The sequence below is a fragment of the Apodemus sylvaticus genome, chromosome 11, assembly GCF_947179515.1.
Source record: "Apodemus sylvaticus chromosome 11, mApoSyl1.1, whole genome shotgun sequence".
Classification (NCBI taxonomy): Eukaryota; Metazoa; Chordata; class Mammalia; order Rodentia; family Muridae; genus Apodemus; species Apodemus sylvaticus.
In genome coordinates this window covers 23,534,792-23,559,484 of record NC_067482.1, presented here as the reverse complement: position 1 = coordinate 23,559,484, position 24,693 = coordinate 23,534,792, and the positions used below count along the sequence as shown (strand labels likewise).

Here is a 24,693-nt window from a genome sequence, read left to right as displayed (position 1 = left end):
GCCTTCTGGATTCACCAGAGCACACTGACTCTTCCCAGCCAGCCTCCCGGAAGCCCCTCTTGCCTCTTGCAGGACCTGGAGATGTGGGGTTGCCGCCCAGGCTGATCTGGGTCTGGAAGCGGATAGATCTGAGGGCTCCAGCCAGAGGCCTCAGAACTGGAACCTAAGTTCCATGCCACCGGAGCAAGCTGTGCACTCCCAGACTGCCTCTGGGTGCACACCAGGTCTCCCGCACTTCCTGGAGACCCGTCTATTTTCTTAATCTAAGTCATTCTGACTACTATAAGATAACATCTCAAAGTGGCTTATTTGTCATTTTCCTGAAGGATACAATTAATAAATACACTTTAAAATATTTCTTAGCCACTGGTATTTCTTCTGAGAATTCTTTCAGCCCCATATCCATGTTTTAAGTGTCTTGCCCGTTCTCATAGTGTTCAGGGTTTTTGGGTTTGTTTTTTAGTTCCTAGTTTATCCTATGCACTAATCCTCCATCAGATATCTATCTATGTCGCTGCCATTTTTTCCTTTCCCCAGGGAACCCCTTCAGCAAACTGACAATTTCCTTTGTTTTACTAGAATGGGCCTGGACCCAGTGTAATCATCATTTGAAGAGAGACACCGTGCTGGAGAAGTCAAGAAAATGAAAGCAAGAGGGATCCCTGCCCCTTCTAGTGGGAAGAGTCCTCTATACTCTCTGCAGGTGGGTGGCTGGCCTACATTGCTGCTTTCCCTTGATTCCTCTCCTTGTCCACTGGAGAGAAATTCTTCTAACCTCATCATCCAACCTGCCACACGGCTGTGAAATGTAGGCAAACTTTATGCTCTCATATAGCTCATCTCTGGAAGAATGCGTTAAAGAACCAATCAATCACCTTACTCAAAAACCTTCCACTTCTCCAATGCTCACACTGAATAACAAAGTTGGGGCTCTGCCTCCACTATTTTCTGTCCTTTGTTTACTTTGTACTGCAGCTCAAGCTAATGGAATTGAAATGCTTACTTGATTCAATACATCAGCAAATGTATTCCCTGCTTACTTATCTGTTATGAAGTGCACTGTCAGCGCAGAGAAGACCGAAGGAACTCCAATGGACTCACAACCCCAAGAAGAAGCACTCACACCAGGAAGTCCTCCAGCCGGGGATCTGTTAAATAGAAAAACTCTTTTTATTTCATGTTCACAGCAGTGGATTTCACATAAATCACAGGCCTCGGACTATAAAAGGAACAACATAAAAGAGGACCACAAAATGTTCTGAAATTCTAGCTTTTATTTAGAATATAAAAGAAATCGTTATTACCATCCTACACGTAATAAATAGTTCTCATTAGCATCCTCCAAAATAAAATTATGTTATTTAAAAGTGCATTGTACCGAGAGCTGGAGAGATGACTCAGCAGTTAAGAACCATTTCAGCTTTTCCAGGAGACCCGGAGTTTAGTTCCCAGAAACCGCATGGTGCCTAAAAGCCAGACTTAACTCCTCTAGCTCTTGTTCCAGGGCTTCTGTGGCCCTCTGCTGCCCTCTGCAGGCACCAGGCGTCTGTACAGCACACACACACACAAACATGAAGGCAAAGCATTCATAAGGATATAATAAAAACAAGAGTGAATAAATCTTTTTTAAAAAGCAAATGATTTGGTGCGGTAAAAAGGAATCAGACAAGCAGCGAGAGCCTAGAGACATGTTAAATGCAGTTCTTCGTAATCATTATCCACACATGTGTATTCTGCCACTAGATTCAACCACAAAAACTGTTAAACGACGTTAAAGGAGTGTTAAAAGATGTTAATGGAAAGCAGGCATTTTCAGAGAGATCTTGGATTAGTAACAACATACACTCAAGGGTATCTAAGGGAGATCCAGACTCAAAACCTCATATAAAAATCACTGGCTTTATTTGACAATGAATGAAACCTACGCTGTGACCAATTCCCAGAGACAAGGATAGAACTTCCCCAGGTCAGATGTCAAAATCCAATAATAAAAATAATGATGGTCAAGATTTCAGCTATCCATCAAGGATAACTCTAGGTCCATTTTACTTGAAAACGTGAACACTAATAATGAAAATTGTCTGTTAAACCCTTCAGTTGACATTTTAGATATATTGAACTTCTACATAGAAATATGAACACTGACGTCTAAACCTAGAATGGTAGCAGTTTGAGAGTTGTCACTGGGTGCAGGTTGTAGCTATTGGACTAGATGAGCTCATCAAGAGAAGGAAGGTGAAAAGGGAGAGATGGACTGGGCTGGGCCATGAGACGGCCTAACCTATAGGATTTGAGGATTTGGGAAGGACAGCGGCTGCTGCCTATGAGATTAAGAAGGACTTGATGGCAAAATAGAAAGATTTCAAAGAAACGTGAAGTGCGACTAAAATAAGCGCCTCCCAATCCCCTGCCCTCTGTCATTTCAGATTGCTTCTGCTGCAGAAGACAAACATGAGAAAAAAGAAAGATACAAGAGTCCGGAGCTAGAGGTTGTTGGTCGGCTGGAACCGAGCAATGCCCGAATCAAAGGAACTTGTTTCTTCAAGCTCTTCAGGCAGTGATTCTGACAGCAAAGTTGAAGAAAAGTTAAAGAGGAAAAAGCAAGTTGTTCCAGAGAAACCTGTGAAGAAGCAAAACCCTGGTGAGACTTCTAGGGCTCTGGCGTCCCCCAAGCAGAGCGACAGCAGAAGAGATGAAAACATACTCCAGACTGGAAAGATGAGATATGTTCGGGACTTTAAAGTAAATTTTCCTTTTCTTTTTTTATTAGGTATTTTCTTTATTTACATTTCAAATGTTATCCCCTTTCCTGGTTTCCCCTCTGAAAACCCCCTATACCATTCCCCCTCCCCCCTGCTCACCAATCCACCCACTCACACTTCCCTGCCCTGGCATTCCCATACACTAGGGCATTGAGCCGTCTTAGGACCAAGTGCTTCTCCTCCCCCTTGATATCCGACAAGGCCATCCTCTGCTGCATATGCAGCTGGAGCCCTGGGTCCCTCCATGGCTCTTTGGTTGGTGGTTTAGTCCCTGGGAGGTCTGGGGGTACTGGTTGGTTCATATTGTTGTTCCTCCTGCAAACCCCTTCAGTTCTAAAGGAAAATTTCTACTTGATATCAGAGAATATTGGATGGACTCAGAAGGTGAAATGAAACCAGGGAGAAACAGGTATTTCTTTAAACATGGGACAATGGAGCCAGCAGAAGGAGCAGATCTCTGACACAGATGATGCAGTAAGAAAGCTGTAAGATCTGAGCCACAGCAGACCTGTACCGTTGTCGTTGTTTTAATGTCTTTTTACATTGGCTTTTGTTTTCTTGCTTTCTCTCTCTCTCTCTTTTTTTTTCTTGACATTTCCAAATGTTTTGGAGAATGATGACTTTAATTAATTTCTCTGAAAATAGAATTGTATAACTAAATGTATACATTCCTAAAGTTCAAAACAAAAGTCAGTGTAATACTGTTACATTTTGGTAATACCGTAATGCTAAGTTACTAAGTTAATTCAAAGAAAAGAAAGTAGAATTTTATTAATTATATTAATTAGTACATTTTTTTATTTTTTAATTTTTTTAAATTAATCACTTTATTTATTTATTTGCATCCCACACACTGCCCCTTTCACAGAGTCTCCCCTTCTCCTCTGAGAGTATTGACCCCACTTTGATATCCTCCCCAACCCTAGAGCCTCAATTCTCTGCAGGCTTAAGCACACCCTCTCCCCTAGACAAGGCATCTGTTAGGGAGCAGATTCTCCAGTCAGACTACATGCAGCTTTAGCTACAGCCTCCACTTCAGTTACTGGGGATGCACATGAAGACTGAGATGAACATTTGATACATATGTGCTAAAGGGCCTTGGTCCAGCCCGTGTCTGCTCTTTGGTTGGTAACTCAATCTCTGAGAGCTCCCAGAGATCCAGGTTAGTTGACTCTGTTGGCCTTCCTGTGGAGTTCCCTTCCTTTTCAGGGCCTTCAATCCTTCCCGCCAACTCTTCCATAAGAGTCCCTGAGCTCCATCCAATGGATGGCTATGGGTCTCTGCATCTGTTTCAGTCAGCTACTGGGTAGAGCCTCTCGGAAGACATCTATGACTATAATCCTTAGGTTTGGCCTTCTCATTGTGTCCTGGATTTCCTGGATGTTTTGGGTTACAAGATTTTTGTATTTTGCATTTTCTTTGACTGTTGAGTCCATGGTTTCTATGGTATCTTTGGCATCTGAGATTCTTTCTTCTATCTCTTGTATTCTGTTGTTGATATTTACATCTATGGCCCCTGATTTCTTCCCAAGGTTTTCTATCTCCAAAGTTGTCTCCCTTTGCGATTTCTTACTTCTATTTTTAGATCTTGGATGGTTTTGCTCAAGTCCTTCACTTGCTTGTGTTCTCCTGTAATTCTTTAAGGGATTTTTGTGTTTCCTCTTTCGTGACCTCAGCCTGTTGACCAAAGTTCTCCTATATTTCTTTAAGTGAATTTTGCATTTTTTCCTTATTGGCTTCTATCTTTTGACCTGTATTCTCCTGAATTTCTTTCAATGATTTTTGTGTTTCCCTTGTAAGGGCTTCTAACTTTTGATCAGTTTTCTCCTGAATTTCTTTAAGAGATTTATTTATGTCCTTTATGTGTTCCTGTAACAGCATCATGACCAGTGATTTTTAAATTCAAATCTTGTTTTTCTGGTGTGTTGGGGTATCCAGGACATGCTGTTAATGGAGAATTGGGTTCAGATGCTGCCATATTGCCTTGATTTCTGTTAGTAAAGTTCCTACATTTGCCTTTTACCATCAAGTTCTCACTGGTGTTAGTTAGTTAGTTGTTGTCAATGTCGGACTCACCAGTGCAAGCTGCCTCTTCCTAGCTGTCCTCTGGGTGCACAGCTTGCTTCCCGCACTGCCTGGAGACAGGGCAAGGTGACCAAGGCTGTTCCTGATCCAGAGGCAGAGACCGGAAGGCTCCCACCAGAGGCCTCTGGACTGGATCCTCCGCTCTGCAAGGCCGGATTCACCAGTGCAAGCTGCCTCCTCCCAGCTGGCCTCTGGGTGAACAGCTAGCCTCCTGCACTGCCTGGAGACAGGGGTGGTGGCTGAGGCTGTTCCCGATCCAAAGAGTACATTTTTTTAAAAGATTTATTTATTTTCTACATATGAAAAACTATAGCTGTCTTCAGACTCACCAGAAGAGGGCATCAGATCCCATTACATAAGTTGTAAGCCACCATGTGGTTTCTGGGAATTGAATTCAGGACCTTTGGAAGAGTAGTCATCTCTCCAGCCCCTAATTAGTACATTCTTTCAAAAAACAATATATTATCACCTGAGAACTTTTCAGGGAACTTCTGAGCTAATCATACATACTCAAATATTAAATGTCTTGACATTACAGTTCTGCCTCAGCCAGTTAAGTCTAAAGTATGCAAAAGTGGTTCTAACTGACTAGCAGGAATAAAGCAATGATGATAGCCTTCAGAATTCAGCAAAAACAACTCCTAAAATTACTATCAAGGAAAAGGAGCTTTTTAGAAGCAGTTTTAGATCCAAGGTAGTTAAAACTTACAATTTTTGTCTATAAAAAAAAATTCCACACGTACAGGTTAAATCCCTGATGTAGATATGAAATGCTTGGGACTAGAAGTATTTGTATTTCAGAATACACCAGATTTTAGAGTATTTATATAGCACTCATCAGCTGAATATTCCTATTCTGAAAATCAGAAATCTGAAATGATCCAATATCCAAAACTTTTTTTTTTGATTGGATGTTCCCATTCAAAAACTTTGAGATTTCAGAATAAGGATGCTCCACGTTGTACCTAGAGGGCCATGCACGGTGACTCATGCGCTTGGAAGGCTGAAGTACAAAGAATGTTGAGAAGTTCACTCTTAATCTGGGCTAAAACAATCAAATGTTGTAACCACAATTCAGCTTTTCCCAAACCAGGCAGTGACATCGTACTTAGTGAGCTTACCCAAGTTCAGGTAAAGCTTGGTGACCTAACAACAGTCCTGCCTCCTCACCCTAACCATCACTGTGGTGACTGCCTGGAAAATAAAGAAGAAAGGACTCATACCCATTCCATAACATTTCAATAAAGAACTGTCACTAAGGGACTGAAGAGATGGCTCAGCAGTTAGGAGCACTGGCTGCTCTTCCAGAAGGCCCCAGCACCCACATGACAGTTCACAACCACCAGTAATGCCAGATTCCAGACAAAACTGCAGGTAAAGCTCTCACACATGCATTTAAAAAACAACTGTCATCAAGGGGCATTAGAGAAGGCTCAAAGCTAAGAGCACTTGCAGCTCTAAGGACCTAAATGTTCAGTTCCCAGCACTCACATCAGGCCGCTTACAAGACCTCTAACTCCAGTTCTGGGGATGCTATGCCCTCTTCTGGCCAGAGCAGGCACCTTGCATACACATGGTGCACATAGAGATACACACATACACAAGGGAAATCAGACTGTATCTAACACTTCCACCACATGCTTTCTTCTGTTTCCTAGGTCTTTCAGAATCCACTGCATTGCAGCTAAGAAGACTTGGTATTCATCTTCAATGCTAAGCTCTTCACTTTGTAATATTTTGATCAGTTGATCTTTTGTAAGTGCCAGGAACTCTTCCCCACTATGAGCTTCCAAGAATGGAATTTGCTCTGAGCAAATTGCCTGCCATGATCTTTTGGAATTTGCAAAAAATTATATTCATGTTCATTTCTTGGTTATTATTCTGAAGGACTCAAATGTCCAACGACTAAGTGGTGATGCTGGAAAGATAAAATGGCTTCTACAAAGAGGTAACTACTGCTTTACAGCAATAAGAGCATGTCCTCTGAAAGGCGCTTTTGGATTCTCTGGAAAACTATAAAGAATTCATATTGCTGTGTCCAGCTCATAGAAGACTGTTCTCTTTCCATGTGACTCTCTTCCTGTCAAAAACAACAAAGAAGATCCTTTCGCCATGATTTATGATTCGTTCAACCTTTCCTTCAGTAACTGTGATACATGTATTGTTGAAATTGACTGTTTTGATTAATCGCCAAGTTTGATATTGTATAAACAAAGTCATTGGCAGTAAATAATTAACTATCTTTTCAAATTCATTTTTCATCACATTTGTGAGAGACAGGGCCTCGTGTTTCATAAGCTAGCCTCAAACTACCTATGCACCCAAGGAAGAGCTTGAATTTCTAATCCAACTGCCTCTACCACCTGGGTGCTGGGATTAGAGATGGGCACTCCCACACAAGATTTGTGGAGTTTGGGGGATTGAACCTGGGGCTTTGTGCTTGTCATGCAAACATTCTACAACTGAGCTACATCTCCAGCCAGTTTATGTTTTCAGAAAGAATTTATATTGCAGGATGATTATTTAACAAAGATTTATGTCTTAATTAACTTACAACAAGCTTAAACATTTTCATCTATTAAAGAAGCTTAAGAGTCCCTCATTTTTAATCTATTTTAAGAGCTCTTTGTTATTCTGGATGAGTCAGCCATTGGTCTTACTCACCTTGCAAACACTACAGTACTTTTTAAGTTAATATAATGACGATATTCACAATACTAAAGCACCAGCTTCACTATGAATGTCTGCTCAGACTCCATGAGACGTATCACGGTTAGGTTAGCTTTACTCATAACTATACTCAAGAAATGGTTTTGCACTCAAACTGCACAGCACACAACAATATAGTTTAAAATCTGCAAGAATTAATAGACTATTTACAAACTACCTGAATTAATTGTTCCAGAACCCATTTATAAGTCTTAGAGCAAAATTCCCTGAAATTTGTAAAGATAAACATTTTTCTGTAGAAGACTTTTAGACACTGGGATGAAAGTTGTAAATAATGATCTCAGAGTCAGAAGAACCACAGCTGATTGGGTTGGTGACTTATACAACTCTCTCCTAGAATCCTGAAGCCTGAGCCTACCAACAAATTCATGGGGTTTAAGAAATACCATCCACCTGCCGGCAGCTGATTTGTGCTTTTTTAGTAAAGATGATTTATAATATTACTCTATTAATTGTTCAAAATAAAACATTTTTATTGACTGGTGTATGTGTGCATGGTGAGTGTGTGTGTGGTATGTGCATTTTAGTGTGCAGGTGACTGTGTGTGTGTGTGTGTGTGTGTGTGTGCGTGCGCGCGTGAGGTACCTTCCTCTACTCCTCTCTGCTTCATTATCTTGAGACAGGGTCTCTTGCTGAATCAGAAGTTCACCATTTCAGCTAGGCGAGAATCTCAGGAATCTGTCTGAGCTGTCCCCTAACTCTGGGGTTTTAGGAATGCACAGCCACGCCCACATCTTTACATAGGTTCCTGGGGTTGAGACGCAGTTTCCCTGGCATGTGGAGAAAGCATTGTTACCAACCGAGTCTCCTTCCCACCTCTAAGAAATATTTATTTAATAAACTACCAACCAAAGAGTACACATAGAGCGACCCATGGCTCCAGCTGCATATGTAGCAGAGGATGGCCTTATCTGGCATCAATGGGAGAAGAGGCCCTTAGTCCTGGGAAGGCTTGATGCCCCAGAGTAGTGGAATGCCAGGGTGGTGAGGTGGGAGTGGGTGGAGCAGGGAGCACCCTCACAGAAGCAATGGGAGGAGGGATGGGATAGGAGATTTCTGGAGGGAAAACCAGGAAAGAGGATAACATTTGAAATGTAAATAAAATATCCAATAAGGAAAATGAAATGTGAAAGTAGGCCTGGTGGTAAATGTTTGTAATTTCAGTACCTGACAAAGCTGAGAAGATGAGTCAGGGCTGAAATAAACTATATAGTAAAACACTGCCTCGCCAAATCCGGAAACAAAACATTATAATTGTACAAAATTTTAGTGTCGTTATAGATGAGTAAGAACACGAAACGTTATACCTAACTCCATTAATGTTTCAACTCAACTATAAACAGTTAAGTCAAAATCTTACAAAGTTATGATTCTTTTTGTTTTTATGTTTTTACCTTTGAGAATTTTCTCAGGAACATCAATGAGCTTTTATACATTAAAATATAGTATGTTTCGTCAGGGTGCTGTGACTCACATCTTCAATCTCAGCACTAGAGAGGCAGAAGCAGCTTTTAGATACAAATATAAAAATTCAAAGTTGATCTATTTTGTATTTATTCAAATAATCCTGATATTTTTCTGCCTCTAGCCTCAACACTAATATGTAAATTGAAATGATATTTAAATATGAAAATAACCTTGTGTTTCTAAAATAACCCAAACTTGATGGCAGCTTATATCGGCTGTTTATAATAGGGCTTCATGTGCTTAGCATTTTTTGCTTAGCATTTTACATCTATTTATCTGGAAGAATACTACCTATTTCTTCTGTCTTAGTGTTGTTACGTTTTATAATCAAGGTTATTTTGTTCTCATAAAATAAGTTGAGAAGTGTTATAATATTGAAAGTAACTTGTCTGAGATGTGTGTGTGTGTGTGTGTGTGTGTGTGTGTGTGTATGTAAAGTGAACATACTCTTAGGGCAGTAAATACATGTTTTTAAAGCAATACAGCCATAACTATAAAAGGGCTAACTCCCCTTCAGACATCCATATTTGGGGTAAATGAACTCTAAACTCTTTATTATCCATTAGGATTTGTGAATATGTATATAGATATAGACACTACTAATGTTATCTTGTAATGTAAAAGTGATATTTAATGTTTATAATTCATTAGCTTCGTTAGGGTTGGTTGGTTTTTTTCTTAAGAAAAATCTTGCTGGGCGGTGGTGCCGCACGCCTGTAATCCCAGCACTCTGGGAGGCAGAGGCAGGCGGATTTCTGAGTTCAAGGCCAGCCTGGTCTACAGAGTGAGTTCCAGGACAGCCAGGGCTATACAGAGAAACCCTGTCTCAGAAAACCTAAAAAAAAGAAAGAAAGAAAGGAAGGAAGGAAGGAAGGAAGGAAGGAAGGAAGGAAGGAAGGAAGGAAGGAAGGAAGGAAGAAAAGAAATCTCATTATGAAGTGCAGACTGGCCTATAATTTTCTCTGTAGCTCAGGCTTGCCTTCAGGTTATGATTATCCAGCCCCAAACCCCTGAGTTGCTGGAATCACAGGCAAGTGTTTTAAAACATCGATTATTTAGCATGCATAACATGCATGCACTTTTTCTTTGGATTTCCTCTAACTCCAGTAGCAAGAGCTAAAACTGAGGTGGTTCTCCAACCTTCCATAAATTAAGCGATGCTGCTGAAGCAGGACTTCCATCTTGACCAAAGCCCAACATTTCCCTTCATGTCATTTTCTCTTTTAGCTGCATAACCACAGAAGTTTTGTCAGTCTGAAAAACAAACACATCTTGAGTTTTTTTTAAGATTTATTTATTGTATTTATTTATAAATACAATATTTATTTATGTATTGCATTTGTGATATGTATGATATGTATGTATTTATGTATGTATTTATGTATGTATGTATGTATGTATGTATGTATGTATGTATACGTATTATGTAGTGTATGAGTACACTGCAGCTGTCTTCAGACATACCAGAAGATAGCATTGGATCCCTTTACAAATGGTTGTGAGCCACCATGTGGTTGCTAGGATTTGAACTCAGGACCTCTGAAAGAGCTGTCATGCTCTTAACTGCTAAGCCATCTCCCTGGCCCCATGTCTTGCTATTTTCATGCCTTGTTGGATCATCACTATTTAGTGGATTGAGTTATGGTGTGTATGTATATTTGTTCCAAGGACATGCCTTCAAACTATCTCTCAGTGTCAGTTCAACCATGAAGCTGCAGCGTAATCAAATATTCTTTAGCAACTACAGTTCCTCATACATAATCGGTCACATTTTCCCTTAGTTCTTATTCCCCAAAAAGCTTTGTCATATAATTTATACCTAGAGTTCAAAAATCCTTCAACCTTCCTACTAAATCTGCTGAAGAAATTTTAACTCACATTATTATTATCATAATGCTCAAAACCACATATGCCACATAAAGCAGTTATGAGCTCCTGAAGTTAGGGTTTATACATTATACTAGTAATCCATATATTCCAGTCTCTTTTAGAAAAAGAAAAAGGAAAGCCAATTAGAAGCTGATCATGTCCCTCTTAGAACATGAACAGAAAGTTCCTTTCCTCCCTGTTTACATGTAATTTGGTTCTTATACCGCTTTCTTTTTTGTTTATTTTGTTTTGCAGTTTAGCTTGGCTTCCATGTGACCACAGAATACTCCCTTCTTTTATTTTTGCATATATTATGTGGTTGTTTTCTTTTTCCTTGAGATCTGGCTTTCCTGTGGAGGAAATATAAAAATTCAAAGGACTGCCGTGGGGGAAGCCTTCTTCACAAAGAGTCACACTTGAGTCTGGAGCAGAAGGCCTCTCTGCACCAGGTTTACACTCCTAGTGATGATTTCCCTCTTGTAGATCGAGCCTCAAATCTAACCAAGAGAGCTCTTAGTTATATCATCGGCTGTCTTGCCACCATTGCATTGCATCCTTCAGGGTCCACTGATGTCTTTTCTCCCCAGCAGCCCACACAACAACTCTGTTGTTGATCTTTGTGCTATGAAAGCTAGTGGCAGAGAGGAAGGTTTTCTGGTCAATCAAAAGTTTTCTGATTTTTCTGTGTCCTGCAACCAAAGAGGCTAGATTACAATGAAAACTCAAGTCCCAGCCATGGAGGATAGCTGTGGTTGGTTAAAGTAAGGGAGGACATTGATTGGTAAAGAATGGAATCTTACAACTTAGGATATAGATTAAAAAATGTCTTGTTCACAAACAAAATTAGTTTGTTTTTTTAAGCTGGTGAAATCTGAATAAGCATGACAGATTGAATTTACTGCAAAATTCCAGATTGCATATGATGCATCCTTCTATAGTACCTACAAAGAAGGAGGAGAAGGAGCAGGAGGAGGAGGGGGGAGCAGGAGGAGGAGGAGGGGGAGGAGGAGCGGGAGGAGGAGGGGGAGGAAGAGGAGGAAGAGGGGGAGGAGAGGGAGCAGGAGGAGGGGGAGGAGGGGGAGGAAGGGGAGGGGAGGAGCAGGAAGAGAAGAAAAATGTTACTGTTGCCATTGCTTTAAAAGAGTAAAAGGGGGGCTGGAGAGATGGCTTGGTGATTAAGAGCACTGACTGTTCTTCTGAAGGTCCTGAGTTCAAATCTCAGCAACCACATGATGGCTCAAAACCATCCGTAGTGAGATCTGATGCCCTCTTCTGGGGTGCTGAAGACAGCTACAGTGTGCTAACATATAAAAGAGTAAAAGGACAGAGGCTTGTCTGAAGTGTATCCTGGAAGTATATGAAAATCACATTCACAATAACCTGAGCTTAAGAAGTGTTTTACAGTAATAAAGAATCTCAGAAGAGATTATCTACTCAAGCGGTCACAGAGACATTTATGGAGGAGGCAAATTTTAAAATAGACTCTAGGTCTCTTGATCATCCAGCCACTATGATCCATAAGGTTTATCCCCTTAAAATCTAACATGAAAACTACAACAAGCCTTCACAATGAGAATCCACCGCACCAATTGTATTTTGAAATAATCTCAAATAAATATTTTGTTAAGGGAACATTAACGAGCAATCATGGCCTAACTATTTTGTTTTTATGACAAATATATTAAATGGCCCCAGCTGCATATCTAACAGAGGATGGCCTTATCTGGCATCAATGGGAGGAGAGGCCCTTGGTCCTGTGGAGGCTCGATGCCCCAGTGTAGGGGATGCCAGGGCAGTTAGGTGGAGTGGGTGAGTGGTTGGAGGAGCACCCTCCTTCAGAGGCAAAGGGGAGGGGGTATGGGATGGGGGATTGCAGAGGAGAAACAGAATGGGGACAACATTTGAAATGTAAACAAATAAAATAACCATTATAAATAAATAAATGTAAATACAGCCATGCATTGTTTTCTGATGGGATACGTTGTGAGAAAAAAATCAACAGGACGTTTTATTGACATAAATGAACATCATATCATGTGTTCAAAACTAGACAAGAGAGGTCAGTTGTTCAACCAATGTGATGATGATGATGATGATGATGATGATGATGACGACAATGGTGATGATGATGGTATAACATGACACTATGCTTTATAGTAAGGTTTTTAATGTAGATGATGTACATACTAAATTAACAATACAAATTACAGTATGGTAAGCACATGAACTACTATTATGGTCATTCATTATCATTATCAAGTGATAACATTATACTTTCATACGGCTGACCGTGTAGTGGGTCTGTTCACACCAGTGCAACCACAAATACACTTATAATGCAGTGTTCTGTGTAGCCATCACGATGGCTACACCAGCAGAAGGTTAGAGAAACTTCTTAGCACCATTCTAATAAAATGGGAGCACCACCCTATACATGGTGTGTCCCTGAGGAAAACATTGTTAAGTTGCACACGACTGTATAATAAAGCTATGCCTCCTGCATAATGAAAAAAATAGAAGGGCCATTGAGTCATATGTGTTGAAAGAGTATTAGGTGGAGTCAAGTCTATTGGTGGTATGGGATAAAAGATAGGGGAGGGAAATGCCTGTATTGCGCTCAGTGCTAGCCCCACTTTCTACCCTCCTCCTGTGATGATTCACACTGACATCCTGAAGAACACTGAAGCTCACTTTATATTATTTGTCAAAACAACTTGCTATTTCTGTGCTGGCTTCTTCATGTAACATTTGAAGAAGTGATTGTTTTTTCTGTTTTGTTTTGTTTTGTTGTCTTAAGCAACAAAAGTGTGTTGTGACACAGACTTCTATTCTTTACATATTTTATATAAGGAAACAATACATATATTTATCTAAGGAACATAGCATTATCCTTAAATTTAAAACTCTAAAATTTATGTTCAATTTAAATCCTTAAAAGTTGGTTTAGAGAGAGAGATTCTTAAATCATCCAACGTTAACTTTATTTGAGTTTGAAACCCAAATCCCAGAAATCTGGAAGACTTGATTTAGGCCTTCCTAAATGACCTGAATTAACATGAATTGACCCATACCTATGTTTTCAAACATAAATTTTATTCGGTGGTTTTTGAGATCAAGATACAGAATTTTGACTTCTGTTTTCACTGTATTTTGAAAATACAAATGGCCTTAAATTCATATCTCTTTCCTCATAACTTCCCACAGCTGTCGGACGCCACCTGGAGGCTTGCGTGAGCAGTATGCTATTGCAATTTATGTTTTAATTATTTCTTTTCTTCCCTTCCTCCAAGCCCTCCCACTTGTCTCTTCTTGCTCTTTTTCAAATTCGTGGTCTCCTTTTAATTAATTGTCGTTACATAAGATATATATTTTTCTACATTTATAAGTACAACCTGCTCAACCTGTGTAACATTACTTACATGTATATTTTGAGGACTGACCAGTTGGTATTGCATACCAATGGATATAGTTGGACACCATGTGGTGCACTCTTCTCTAAGGAGGTCTATTTGCTCCCACTCTCTGTAGGTGTGTAGTCTGTGTGATCCTATGAGAAGGTCCCCATACAGGCCAAAAGTGTTGAATGTCCCAGGTGCTGGAGTTAACATCTGTTGAGAGCTGTCCAATGTGAGTTCTGGGAACCAAATGTCTATCCTCTGGAAGAATTGTATAAATCCCGAACCTCTGCGCATCTCTCCAGCCACATGAGACATTTTCTAACATGTTTCTGAAAGTAATATACTTTAATAGTCTTATATACCTTTAAAGTTTCTCATTTTCTCAATTTCCCCCAAAGAGTTTATTAAATAGGACAATAATTCAGACTATTAAATATTGACAATTCATGTCAGTTTTCATATCTTATTTTAGACAACTGTTAAATTATCAGTTGATATGTGAATATGAGTTAATAGAAGTCAATATTTTTCATGACAATGTTGATTTTCAATATGACTATCCTGTGGTACAATGTACTATATTCAGACTCTTTGAGTCTGAACACAATGAGGAGATAGTTGCTGAATGCCTTGGTGAGAACTTACCAGTAGCATGTCATAGACCACAACATCAGTCCCAAATTCATCCTGGATCAGTTGGATATAGGATATCTAATGGCTCAGCAATAATTTATCAAACTAAAAATTACAAGGGAGGCCAGTATTACACGCTTGGTCTTCAGTATTGTGTTGAAGTGGGTACCAGTTCAGTACAGTGGTGATGTAGCTTCCAGGATGTTGTCATCCCAGTGAGGAACATCTCAGCACAGATGAACGAAACACGCCCACTTTTCACACACAGACCAAAAATCCCAGCAGAGGAAGCAATATCTGCTATCATTGCAAAGAAGAAGATCAAGTTCCAGCTACAGTCACATGACTGTTACTACACACCAGTATCTGATCCTTAAGATCTGCACTTTGGAAAAGGTTAAGGATAATCCCACCACAGTTGTTGGTTTAGACTGAGTCTTTTAAAATTCCATTAAGTATACAATTATTTTTACCACATAGGATGAGCTGATTATTTTGAAATACACCTTTAATTTACCCTCAAACCTTGAGAGACTTTTCAGTAAATTGATTAGTCACACACTTCACATCTTCCATTCCTTCATTAATTTTCTTGTTATAACGTTAAGCAAGCAGGTGATTTGTGTATTCAACATTGGCTGATTGGCAAGCCTTTCAAGTCAATTGCAGATAAATAATCTTTGCTTTGGTTTATTCACAACAAGTACATTACAAAGAGTTCATATGATTTCTGTGGCCACGGGAAACAATAGCGCTTGTGTTGCTCTTGTTAGTTATTTAGGAAGCAAATTAAGTTAGATACTGGTTTCTCTGTTTCCTCAGCTTCCTCTCCATCTTAGGATTTTGAGCGGTGTGTGGCTGCACCTGCTTGCTCGTCTTTTATAATGAATATGGTCATTCCCCACGTTGTATTTTAAAATATCACTAATGCAAGGGGTTTTTTTTCTTTTTATATTTTACTTCATTCCTTATCTTACACTTGAAAATTCGAGGTTTACTGATGTGAGAGACACTGACGGATGAAGGAAACGGTTGCTTCACCTTGTATGTACGCAGGAGTACTTTAGATGGTGGAGTCAAAATTTGGGGGACAGAAAACTTGTAGAAAACGAATGAGTGTAGGTTGTCAGAGTCCATGTGCAGCAGCAAGAAGCTCCTGTGAAGAGCAAAGCTGGGAAGGAAATAGACGCTCCAGATTGTTCCCGGTAGCGTGTCGGGCCCTCCTGATTCGCAAGGCTTCTTTTGCATCTGTGTGTCTCCTAGAGCAGTCTACAGCGAAACCGTGCACCTCATCCCTCTGGGTCTTTCCGGTTTAGATGCCAGTGTGGGAGGTGATCCAGTCTCGGAAGGCGGTCACTCGAGTGTAAACGCCAGGCTTGTTGGGTTGGCCGCATTCATCTCCCCAGCTCACTACTCCAGCGAGGTACCAGACATCTCTAACATCTGAGGTAACGAGTGGGCCTCCGGAGTCTCCCTAAGGAAAAGGGAGAGATTGTTTATTTACAGCTCAGCTCACCAAGGAAGAGTTTGATATTTAGACACGATAAACTAAAATGAACATGGTGATTTTTTAGTATGGGGGGCGTGTATTCAGCTACCTACAAAAAGGCATTCTGCTACCGGAAGAGCCGTTTAGGTCTCAGGTTTCAGTACACAGATCAAAGTCTTCATTTTGCCAACGAGGGAACAGTACTGTGCACTTAGCTGACACACTACCTCATTGATATTATCTAACCCACCAGAAAGTGGTGAATAACCTATTACTGAGAAGAAACACAGACATAAGCTTTGGAAATTCACTGAGACATTAACATTGGAGGCCGGAGAAATGGCTTGACTATGAGGAGGATGCAGTGCTCTTCGGAGGACCGAGCTCGGTGCCTAGTCCTCAGAACAACCTGCTCACAAATGCCTGTAACTCCAGCTCCAGGAAGACCCAACGCTGTGGGCTTTCATGGGCATCTGCACTCATGTGCACACACAGACACACATGCACACATAGTAAAAATAATAATAGCAGGGCGGTGGTGAAGCACACCTTTAATCAGAGCACTTGGGAGGCAGAGGCAGGCAGATTCCTGAGTTCGAGGTCAGCCTAGTCCACAGAGTGAGTTCCAGGGTAGCCAGGGCTACACAGAGGAACCCTGTCTCAAAAAACATCATCATCATCATCATCATCATCATCATCATAATAATAAATATGTAAAAACATTTCATGATTCTACTGAGTTTGAGATTGCCATTAAATTTTCATCTCACACTAGTAACCTAAAACGTGAGTGGAAATGGTTCTGAATTGAGTGGAAATTTGAGATTAAATTTGGACAAGAGTTTAGTTTCAGAGATGTAGATTTGGGGAGAAGTCATTAAAGCAATTTCAGTTAATTTTTTAAGATAGTTTATTTGAGTAGGAATACAGACAATACAAAAATTTCATATGATTATCTGAATTTTAAATTTTCAGATATAAAGAATGCTGAGGACAAAGTAAAGAAGCCATAGAACTTAAAGACAGATCATGTTTCGGAAAAGAGGAATTTACCAAATAATACTGAGATTAAAAAAAAGAAAGAACAGACACAGTTAAAAGAGTTGTTATTGGTTACTAGTGTTTTGTGATATTAAAGCTGTACAGAACCACACAAGTGGAGAAAACTGAGAGACAATCCTATCTCAGATGTGGGTGTGCACATTCCACACTCAAGTGTCTTCCTGCTCTCTTCACATTTAGGGAGGATCATAAAAGTGCCTTGAGTGTTGAACTCAAGCTAAAATATTGTAGCGAATGGAAACGTTTGGAAATATGAGATACGCAAGTGTACTTTCAGGGATTCTTTGAGTATTTGATTTCACCTTAGGAGGTTGATTTACAGAATAACCCTTGTTGGTTTCGCATATTACCCTAGGAGCCATGAAAGAGAAAGAAGGGAGAAAAATAAACACAGTAAGTCTAATCCTGAGCTTCAGCAATGGGCAGGCAGAAAGGTCAGCAGGATGGCAGAACTCAACACAGCAAATGCAACATGGCTAAAGGGACTGACCCCGGGAGAAAGGCGGGGAAGATCTATGTGGCACCGGTAGAGGTTAAAGGGGGTAGGGTAGGGAAGGCGGAAACAGGCAGTATTCCATGAAATCATGAGAGAAATGATGAAAATCTGTAAAAATAACATTTTGAAAATAGCACATATGTCTTTGTTTTAGTTCTAGATCAAAGCACCATAAATGAGATGAAATTTCAAAGATTTAGAAAACATGCTAAACTTAGTCCTTTCAAATTACAAAGTAAAAAAGGTAAGAAAGACATACACGATGAATCACTCAGGTCTCTACTTTTTTTGCTTGCTTGCTTGTTTATTTGTTTGTTTGTTTGTTTTGGGGGTTTTGTTGTTGTTTTTCCTCTACAATATTTTTTCATGGATGTTTTTATGTACCTTATAAAAAGATAAATTTTCAAAAACAAAGATGCATTTTCATACTGATCAAGACACAGAATTGACAACCATAAACAGTCTATACTAGGAGGCAAACTGGGTTTCAAGAGATATCTGTGCTTCGAACTAGGATGGAACCGAGTGATCCTGTCTCCTAAGTTAAATTTGTCTGAACACGACCATTTCTCACTAGAGTCCAAGCAGGCTATGTGGCATCCAGATGTCCTTCCCTATTAGGGGACAGAAAAGTCCTCACCTCCCAGTTCTGTGTTCAGTGCAGGGGAGCATAGTCTACAACCATGAGATGATGTGTCCTAAGACTCTTTTCATTAAAGTGAGGTTGGAGAACAAACAACAGGAGGGTCTTACTTCTCATGATTGCCAGGTAGAAATGAAACCACTCTGGGGTGATATCAGCAAGATTTCTCTATTATCTGATGCTGAAATCCCACCTAAAAGCAAACACAATGAGGCACTATCCTTGGGTGGGCAATGAGGTAATGCTTTATATCATCCTTCTGCCAGCATGGTGCCAGCAGAGGCTACTAAGAATGTTTAGCAGCACTATTGTGAAGTTAAATCTCAGAATACATGTGAACATTATTCATTCTGTGAAGGCCCGGGAAATTCTCCCCTTGAACAATAAAGGGCAATATACAGACACCAGCTCTGAGGTAGGTACCACGTACAAATTCTTTTTTTTTAATTCGATATATTTTTTATTTACATTTCAAATGATTTCCCCTTTTCTAGCCCTCCACTCCCCGAAAGTCCCGCAAGCCCCCTTCTTAAAGGAAGCCTTCTAAAAGTCACAATAACTCAATGTGTGAGACAGATGAAAACTAAAGAAATAAGAAAGGAAATCTCAGCAAAGAATCCCTAGTTGCACAAGGAGAATAAAATGAAAACTCTAGAACTTAATAATCCAATAGCCAACGTTTAAGACGGTTCATTAGATGAGCTTAGCAGAAGAAGCGAGGAAAGAGGACAGTGCCTTGAATTAGAATCTAAGAACTCATGCAAGCAAATACTAGAGAAAAATAAAGTGGACATCTGTAATAGACACCTCGTGAACCTCCAGGACTATAGCCAGAAATGGAACATGTTTGTCATTGAAGACCCAAAAGACGTGGAAGAAAAAGCTAGAATTCAAAACAAACAAACAAACAAAAACCTGGCTGAAAATCCCCTTGGGTTAGCAGAAGGCATAATGATTCAAAAGAACTGAGCAAATCCTGAGCTGAATAAAGCCACGGAAAAGCATGCCAATAGAGGATCAAACCTCTATAAGGAAAGACAACAGAGTATTCTTGGAGGCAAGAGAGAAGCCATGGAGAGAACCATGTGCAGGCCAGACTAATGCCTGTAGATTCTGTTCATGAGCTAAAGGCCCCAAAAAAGAGTCAATCTCAAACTCTATATCTGGAAAAATTATGTTTCAGAAATGATGGGGAAGCAATGGGTCTGTCAGACAAAAAGAAAAACAAACAACAAAACAACAACAAAACAACAACAAAAACAAAGCAAAGTAGCCTTATCATCAACAGACCTACAAGTATGCTTACAGGAAACGCCTGAAAGAGAAAAGGAATCTTGTAAATAAAGAGGCATGGAAATCTTTGAGGAAACAGAATTTTCTTCTCCACTTGAAGGCTTATGTTATGCTTAGCAATGAAGGAAAACATTTCCTAATGTAGCTCTCCACAGAGAAGAAAATGTAAATATTTGCATTAAAATATTTAGTAAAAAATAATTACAATGAGATTTAAATGAAGGTATTTTTTTTCTACTCTATACTCTACTCCAATGAATCAAAAGTTAATAGCAGTGGACTGGTAAGATCTATATCGCATACACAAACAAGTTAGAGAAACTGCTGATTTTTTTTTCTACAAAGAAATAGTAGAGAGTAGTAGCAGATACATCAGATGGAATTCCAAAACAAGTAATTGTGTGATTTTCCTTAACATTCTGAAATACACAGGATTACAGAGATAGAGAAAAGTAGCAGTTGCTTGATATTAGAGACCAAAGGCGAGGCCAAGAGTTTATTACCCAGTAGATCTTCAGGGTGATGGAGCAGCCTCCAGATTAACTGTAATGGCAATCCCATAAGTCTATCTGTATATGGCAAAATATATACCTACATGCATATGTTTTGAGCAAATGTCAACTCCCAAGATTTTACACAATTATATTTCCCTATAGTTCTTTCATAGCTATCTAAGTGTAACCATGGGCAAAAATTGGGTAAAGGCTACACTTAAGAGTTAGCAAGAAGGCTCAGTACATCACAATCATTTTCCACCAAGCCTGGCTCCCTGCACTCAGTCCCTAGAACAGGCATACAGAAGAGAAACCACTCCCAAAAGTTGTCCTCTGTCTTCCACATGCATGTCATGTTACATGCATGCCCACGTACACACACAAAATAAAACAGCATGTAGCGCAGCTATTTAAAGTATTGAAGCAGAGGCTGTCTCTGACTCTGTTGCCTGCCATTGGATCCATTCCCCCTTAGCTGGACTGACTGGTCAGGCCTCAGTGGGAGAGGATGTCTTTAATCCTGCTGCAACTTGATGTCTTGGGTTGGGAGGGTACAGGAGGGGAAATAATAAGGAGGGGAGAGGAGGATTTGTGAGGGTGGGACTAGAGGAGAGGAGGGAGGGGCTGAGACCAGGTTGTAAAGTCAATAAAAAAATAAATTACGGGAACAATAAAAATAAAACATGTGACTCTTCTGTGAAATCTAGGCAGCTTCCTGTGAATCTGTAATTGTTTTGAAATGAAAGGTGGACAAGTCATTGCACGGCATACTAATAGGCAAGCCCTTACCTGGCATGCATCTTTTTCTCCTTTTAAGAAGCCAGCACACAGCATCCTAGGAGTGATGGCACCATTGTAGGATTGAGGTTGATTGCAGGTTTGGGTATCTATGTAGTCCACCTGTACTTGCCGAAGGTAATTCTGGGTGAAACCTGAGAAAAAACAGTAGATACCTGTTTTTTATAAACCTGAAAAAAAAAGATAAGATGGCAGAGTGTGTGTGTGCATGTGTGTGTGTGTGTGTGTGTGTGTGTGCACATGCTCTAAGAAAAAGTTGGGGGGTGTTTGTTTTTTTGAGACAGATGTCTCTCTGTGTGTAGCTCTGGCTGTCCATGAACTATTCTGTAGACCAGGCTGACCTCAAACCTACAGAGATCTGCCTGCCAATGTCTCCTAAATGCTGAGATTAAAAGCATAAGCCAGCACTGCCCAAAGAACAGGAACATTTGAAGAAATACTTTCTAACTAATTTAAATAAACATTTTAGTGCCTAATAAAAAACCTCAAGTTGTTTATGCTCCACAAAATTGTGTTTGGGAGAAGAGTTATTTGGTGACTCAATCTTCAAATTGGGAATATTATCAAACCCTAATTTCTCACATGGTGAATTGTCTAGTAAGAAATTCAGTAACAAAAGCCTAGTGTATCAGCACATGCCTGAAACCCCAATTTTGGGGAGGCAGAGACAGGTGGATTCTGGAGGTCTGTTGGCCACCAGTCTAATTGAAACATCTAGCTCTAGGTTCAGTAAGGCATCCTATCAAAAACAAAACAGCTGATGCTGGTGAGGATGTGAGCAAGGAACACCCTCATCCATTGCTGGTGGGAGTGTAAACTTCTACAGAAACTTTGGAAATCAATATGTCAATTCCTCAGAAAATTGAAAATTAATATACCTCAAGACCCAACTATATCACTCTTGGACATATACCCAAAGGATACTCCATCCTACCACAAGGACACTTGTTTGACTATGTCCAGCAGTTTTACTCATAATATCAAAAAACTCAAAACAATCTAGATGTCCCTTAACCAAAGAATAGATAAAGAAAATCTTCACTTGGGAGGCAGAGGCAGGTGGATCTCTATGAGTTTGAGGGCACATTGGTCTACAGAGTGAGTTCCAGGACAGCCAAGGTTACTCAGAGAAACTGAAGAACAAGAAGAAGGAGGAGGAGGGGGAAAAGAGGGGGAGTAGGAGGAGGGGAAGGAGGGGGAGGGGAAAAGGGGGAATGGGAAGGAGGGGGAGGGGGAGGAGGGAAGGAGAGGAAGGAGGGGAAGAAAGGGAGGGAAGGCGGGGGAGGAGGAGGGAAGGAGGGGGAGGGGAGGGAAGGAGGGGAGGAGGGAGGAAGGGAGGGGGAGGGAAAGAGGGGGAGGAGGGGGAGGGGAGGAGGAAGGAGGGGGAGGAAAAGGAGGGGGAGGAAGGGGAAGAAAAGGAGGGGGAGGAAAAGGAGGGGGGAAGAAGGGAAGGAAAAGGAGGGGGAAGAAAAGGAGGGGGAGGAAGGGGAGGAAAAGGAGGGGGAGGACAGAGGAGGGGGAAGGAAGGGGAGGAAAAGGATGGGAGGACAGAGGAGTGGGAGGGGGAGGGGGAAGGAAGGGGAGGAAAAGGAGGGGGAGGACAGAGGAAGGGGAGGGGGAAGGGAGGGGGAAGGGGGGAGGAGGAGGTTGGGAAGAGAAGAAGAAGAAGAAGAGAAGGAGGAGGAGGGAGGGAGAGAGAGAGAAGAAAAGGAACAAGAAAAATGTGCTACATTTCAACAACAAAGTATTACTGTTATTCAGCTATTAAAACAATGACATCATAAAATTTTCAAGCAAACAGATAGAACTAACAAAAAAAAATTTTTTATCCTGAGTAAGGTAGCCTAGACCTAGAAAGACAATAGTATGTACTCACCTATAAGTAGGTGTTTAAAGTATTAAGTAAAGGATAATCATTATATAATCCATAGACCCAGAGAGGCTAGGAACAAGAAGGAGTGAGAGAGAAGCACAGATTTCCCTGGGAAGGGTGAACTGGAGTTGGGAAAAGGAGGAATCAGGCTCAGAGGAGCAGGAATTTTGGGGATAGTACTGGAATTGGGAGGCATTGGGGTAGTGGTGATAAGGGAGCCTAGTGCAATGAAACTTCCCCGAATCTGAGAGTGACTTTAGTGACTACTCCTAGTAATGAGGGCTATGGATCCTGAACTGGCCATCTTCTCTAACCAGGCAAGACTTCCAGCAGTGCAACTGGAACATCAACCCAGCCACAAAACCTTCGGCCAATAGTCTGCCCTGCCTGCAAGATATGCAGGGGGTAATAAAGGCACAGAACTTGTAGGAGTAGCCAACCAATCACTGGTCCAAAGTAACACCCATGCCATGAAAGAAAACCCATGCCAGACACTACAAGAATAGCCATGAACCCGAGGCTAGACAGCCAGAGAAGATATAACTCTCTTCTCTGGAGAAGAGATAGAAACAAACCCAAATGGAAAAAAAACGGGGGGGTCAGTGAAATGATTCCTAACGATATTCTGCTATACTCATAGATCAGTGACGGAGCCTAGCTGTCATCAGAGAGACACCATCCAACAATTGATGAGAACAGATACAGAAACCACAGTCATACACTAGGTAGAGACGGGAACCCTGAGGAAGATGGGGAGGAAGAATTATAGTGTGAAAGGGATCAAAGATACTGTAAGAACATGCCCCACAGAATCAACGAAGCAGGGCTCATAGGGTCTCACAGAGACTGAAGCAACAATCAGGAACCTGTATGGGTCTGAGCTAGGCCTCTGCATATAAGTTGTGGTTGTATAATTTGGTGTTCTTGTGGAACTCCTAAAATTCTAACTCCTTTTTCCCAATTGTGTTTGTTTCTGTCCTGGGTCTCTGGCTGTCTAGCCTCTGCCTCCTGACCATTCAGGCAGTGTCAGGCAAGGGCTCCCTTTCAGGGCATGGGCCTCAAGTTGGACCAGTCATTGGCTGGCTACTTCCACAAGTTCTGTGCCTCTATTACCCCTTGTGGGAGGGGGAGGTATCCCTGACTTTTTTGCTTGCTCCCCTTCTTCTCCTATCGGTTGCCTTATCCAGCCTTGATATGATGGTGGTTTATGCCTAGGTTTACTATAACTTGCTATGCCATGTGTGGTTGATATCTGTGAAGAGAAAGAGAGGAGGAATAGATCTGGGGGAGAGGAGAGGTGGGGAAGGGGAGACAGGAAGGAGTGGAGGGAGGGAAGACTGCGGTCCAGATGCAATGTATGAGAGAGGAATAAAAGAAATAAAAGACATCCTGTTTCTAAACAAATAAATAAGATGGTGAAAAAGAATGAGTAAAACAACTGTCACCATCTTCTGGCCTAGACACACACTCACATCACACCAAACATATGAAAGTATGCATATGCACATATGCGTATACCCTACAGATTCACACACTCATTGAGAGAGAGGGGAGAGAGAGGGAGAAGGAGGGAGGGGAGAGAGGTAGGGGGAGAGAAATAT

The 24,693-nt window shown here is 40.8% G+C and overlaps 2 protein-coding genes across 2 annotated transcripts in view; one reads left to right on the top strand and one right to left on the bottom strand.

The window, feature by feature from the left end:
- Nucleotides 1–2,514: 2,514 nt before the first annotated feature.
- On the top strand, nucleotides 2,515–3,223 carry LOC127696579 (activated RNA polymerase II transcriptional coactivator p15-like). Its single transcript, XM_052199393.1, has 2 exons — nucleotides 2,515–2,770; nucleotides 3,102–3,223. Exons 1-2 carry the CDS (start codon nucleotides 2,515–2,517, stop codon nucleotides 3,221–3,223), a joined length of 378 nt encoding a protein of 125 aa, XP_052055353.1.
- Nucleotides 3,224–16,256: 13,033 nt separating this feature from the next.
- Nucleotides 16,257–24,693, bottom strand: part of Tmprss11e (transmembrane serine protease 11E) — a 97,693-nt gene continuing 89,256 nt past the window's right edge. The window contains exons 9-10 of the mRNA XM_052199690.1: nucleotides 21,211–21,353; nucleotides 16,257–16,418 (exon numbers count right to left, since the gene is read on the bottom strand). Coding sequence (XP_052055650.1) covers nucleotides 16,257–16,418; nucleotides 21,211–21,353 — 305 coding nt within the window. The remainder of the gene's footprint in view (nucleotides 16,419–21,210; nucleotides 21,354–24,693) is intronic.

What these genes read in the sequence shown, in the direction of transcription:
- LOC127696579 (XM_052199393.1), top strand. Translation starts at nt 2,515, where the DNA reads ATGCCCGAATCAAAGGAACTTGTTTCTTCAAGCTCTTCAGGCAGTGAT. An exon ending in TCCTTTTCTTTTTTTATTAG is followed by an intron (nt 2,771 to 3,101) that starts GTATTTTCTTTA and finishes TCAGTTCTAAAG; the next exon opens with GAAAATTTCTACTTGATATC.